This window comes from Camelina sativa, chromosome 3, assembly GCF_000633955.1.
Source record: "Camelina sativa cultivar DH55 chromosome 3, Cs, whole genome shotgun sequence".
Classification (NCBI taxonomy): Eukaryota; Viridiplantae; Streptophyta; class Magnoliopsida; order Brassicales; family Brassicaceae; genus Camelina; species Camelina sativa.
This window is the reverse complement of record NC_025687.1, coordinates 24,545,341-24,548,254: the sequence shown is the minus strand read 5'-3', so window position 1 is coordinate 24,548,254 and position 2,914 is coordinate 24,545,341. Positions and strand designations below refer to the sequence as shown.

Genomic DNA, 2,914 nt, shown 5'->3' with positions numbered 1-2,914 from the left:
GAAGAACAACGTTGCAGAGACTGTAGTTGCACCGTTTCCTCTTGTAGCCACCTGACGGAAAACATTTAGGCATTATGGAAGAACAAAACAGTCCATGCATAGATTGACAGAGATGCGGAAAAGTATATGACGTGTTTGTCTATATATAAAAGCTAGTTTATAGTGCAGTAGGTTGAATAAACTGATGCAATTTGGTATTCTGAACTGATATAGGATAGTTTTATTGTTTTCCGCTTGTACTGATGAATATAATGATGGTGCAGATAGTAAAATAAAAAGTCACCAGAAGTGACTCACAACATGTGGTATGTCTCTGCCTGCTGTCTTTTGGACACTTTTTCCTAGAGATGCAAGACGTTCTAATTCTTCTTCGTTCAGACCTGTTAATTACATAATGGCATCTATAAGGAAAAGAAAAAACCTACAAGAATCAAAAGAAACTACTGTTTTTTTGATCCTTAACGAAAAGAGATCTATATTCGTGATCTAAGATCTTGAAACCAACATTGGGTTGCAGGATATGTAAACTGCCAAAGGTGTTCTGAACACCGCTAAAGTTGACTAGGAGATTAGTGTTACCAGGTTCGATACTTCCAAAGCTTAGACAGTCAAACATTGTTATCAACTCACCTATGCAAGGTACTCCATTCAGGATAGCTATAGTTGCAGGGATAGCTCCATTTTCTCTCACAATTGACTCCACCTCTTTTGCTGTTTGCAGATTTTGAGGGTAAGGCATCCCTAAAAAATTGACAGGTAAAGAAAGATACACAACTGAAATCAGACCAAGATCCAAGAATATAGGCTTATGTTTTGAAACTAACTTTAATTAGATTCAAAAGAATGGAATTCAAACAAGTCTTGGATTATTGGTAGAACTAGGAAAGAGCAAACAACCATGGGAGATTATGGTTGACTCAAGCGCGACCACAGCGCGCCCATTGGATAAGGCTTCAGATACTTGTGGAGATATCTTGACCAGACTCCTGAGCTGCTTCAAAACCATTTGTAAGAGAAAGCAAATTAAGAATTGGAAAAAGCCTAGAAACAGTGGAAAATTCAAAAGAGAGCTGGATCTTTTTACACAGAAACCTTGGTGTTTGCCTCAAGAGGTGAAAGATGATTCTGGAGATTCGAGATTCTAGATTGAGCAGAAGACTTCATTTCTCCCTGAAAGATGTAGTTTTTGAAAGCCAATTGAATTGCTCAGGAAAAAAACACTCAAAACAAGATCCTAATGATCAGAAATGACAAAACTTTCGGGTCAAATGTTCAGAAGAAGCATGGGAAATTCTGAAATTAAAGTAACAATGAACTTAGGAACCAAAGAGCTAATCTTGATACAACAAAAAGGCGCCTTTTTTGTGTTCTTGTCTAATTCTTACAGTCAAACAATTGAAAATAACGAACAAAAAGAAGAACTCTTCAAGTTGAAAAATTACCCACGCAAATCAGTTCTGCTGCTCACCAAGGATATATAGCTTTGCAAAGTATGAGAAAATATATATATATATATATATGTATAGGCAGGCACGAACTGAAAGATTTGTCTCTATCTTCACTCTTCAGGTATCTTTGAGAGATACACACAACGGAGGAACTAAAGTCCGATGTTGACGAAACAAGTCGGGTGAACCGGGTTTGAAGAAGCGATTTGGTTAAATACATCGGCTACCAGATATAAGAATCTCAAACCGGTCCGGTTTATAATTGAACTGAGAGCAAAGAAAGAAGAGATCTCTCTCTCTCTCTCTCTCTCTAATTGAACCAACTGAGTGTTTGGGTCCGTTGGCCACATACGATACGATCTCAGTCGCCGACAGTCATCGCCACCGCTTGGTGTTGCGTTCTTTCTCTCTCCTTCATACATACTCGTAAGCTTCTTCAGTTTTTCACTCTTTAAACAATCGGAAATCCCTAATTGTTCCCGATTGATCTAATAGTTGCGTCGAATCGATCGCTGTGACATATAGATAAACAGCTTAATTTCAGAGGCTATGTTCTGTACATTCGTGTTAATAAAAGTGTCCCTGATCGTCATCTGTTTTGCAGATCTTCACATTTCGAGTGATTTTGGTTTTCTCTCACATAAATTTTACAAGCCATGGATAAATCGAGTGCTTTAGAGTATATCAACCAGATGTTCCCAACAGGTGATTTTTGTAATTTTCTTCATGAAAACAGTATCAGAGGAATTATACGGTCTTAGAGTTGTTCATAATAAAATCACAAGTATTATGATGAACTATTGAATTTTTCTTGCTTCTGTAATCATGACCTTGTAGTTCAGCTGCTGATTGGTTTCTACATATATAAATGTGACTGTTTTTACCATGAGTTTCAAATGTGTGTGTTTTTTTTTTTTTTTTGACAGAGGCATCACTATCTGGCGTTGAGCCACTTATGCAAAAGATTCAGGGTGAGATTCGTCGGGTTGATGCTAGCATACTCTCTGCTGTTCGTCAACAGGTGAGCTTTTACTTTTTGCTACACTTACGCAATAGTTATACTCTAGGCTCATTTTTCTTCTGTGTTGAAAGAATAATATATGCTTCTCAATCTTATGATTGGGCTGGCAATTTTACCCCAGAGTAACTCGGGAACTAAAGCTAAAGAGGATCTTGCTGATGCTACACGTGCTGTGGAGGTTAGTTTCTCATTGTTCGATATGTAGTGTTTGCGTTCTATCTATATATCAGTTCTCTTTCAGTTCATTCGTAAGAGAAGTTTGATCTTATTTTCTATTTAACACAGGAACTCTCTCATAAGATACAAGAGATAAAATCCAAAGCTGAGCAAAGTGAAGCAATGGTTCAAGAAATATGCCGTGACATTAAGAAGTTAGATTTTGCAAAGAAGAACATAACCACCACAATCACTGCTCTTCATCGCCTCACAATGTTAGGTTAGTTAG

At 37.4% G+C, this 2,914-nt stretch overlaps 2 protein-coding genes across 2 annotated transcripts in view; one reads left to right on the top strand and one right to left on the bottom strand.

Annotated features, from left to right (window-relative positions):
- The window catches only part of LOC104777981 (pseudouridine-5'-phosphate glycosidase-like), a gene marked incomplete in the record, with an annotated part of 4,210 nt that extends 2,531 nt beyond the window's left edge, over window positions 1-1,679 (bottom strand). Inside the window, 6 exon segments of the mRNA XM_019243925.1 lie at window positions 8-51; window positions 298-380; window positions 631-741; window positions 898-991; window positions 1,093-1,170; window positions 1,443-1,679. Of these exon segments, the coding sequence (XP_019099470.1) occupies window positions 8-51; window positions 298-380; window positions 631-741; window positions 898-991; window positions 1,093-1,164 (404 nt within the window).
- Window positions 1,742-2,910, top strand: LOC109130813 (vacuolar protein sorting-associated protein 53 A-like). The gene is made up of 5 exons (XM_019240866.1): window positions 1,742-1,874; window positions 2,053-2,153; window positions 2,375-2,469; window positions 2,591-2,647; window positions 2,755-2,910. Exons 2-5 carry the CDS (start codon window positions 2,105-2,107, stop codon window positions 2,908-2,910), a joined length of 357 nt encoding a protein of 118 aa, XP_019096411.1. The 5' UTR covers window positions 1,742-1,874; window positions 2,053-2,104.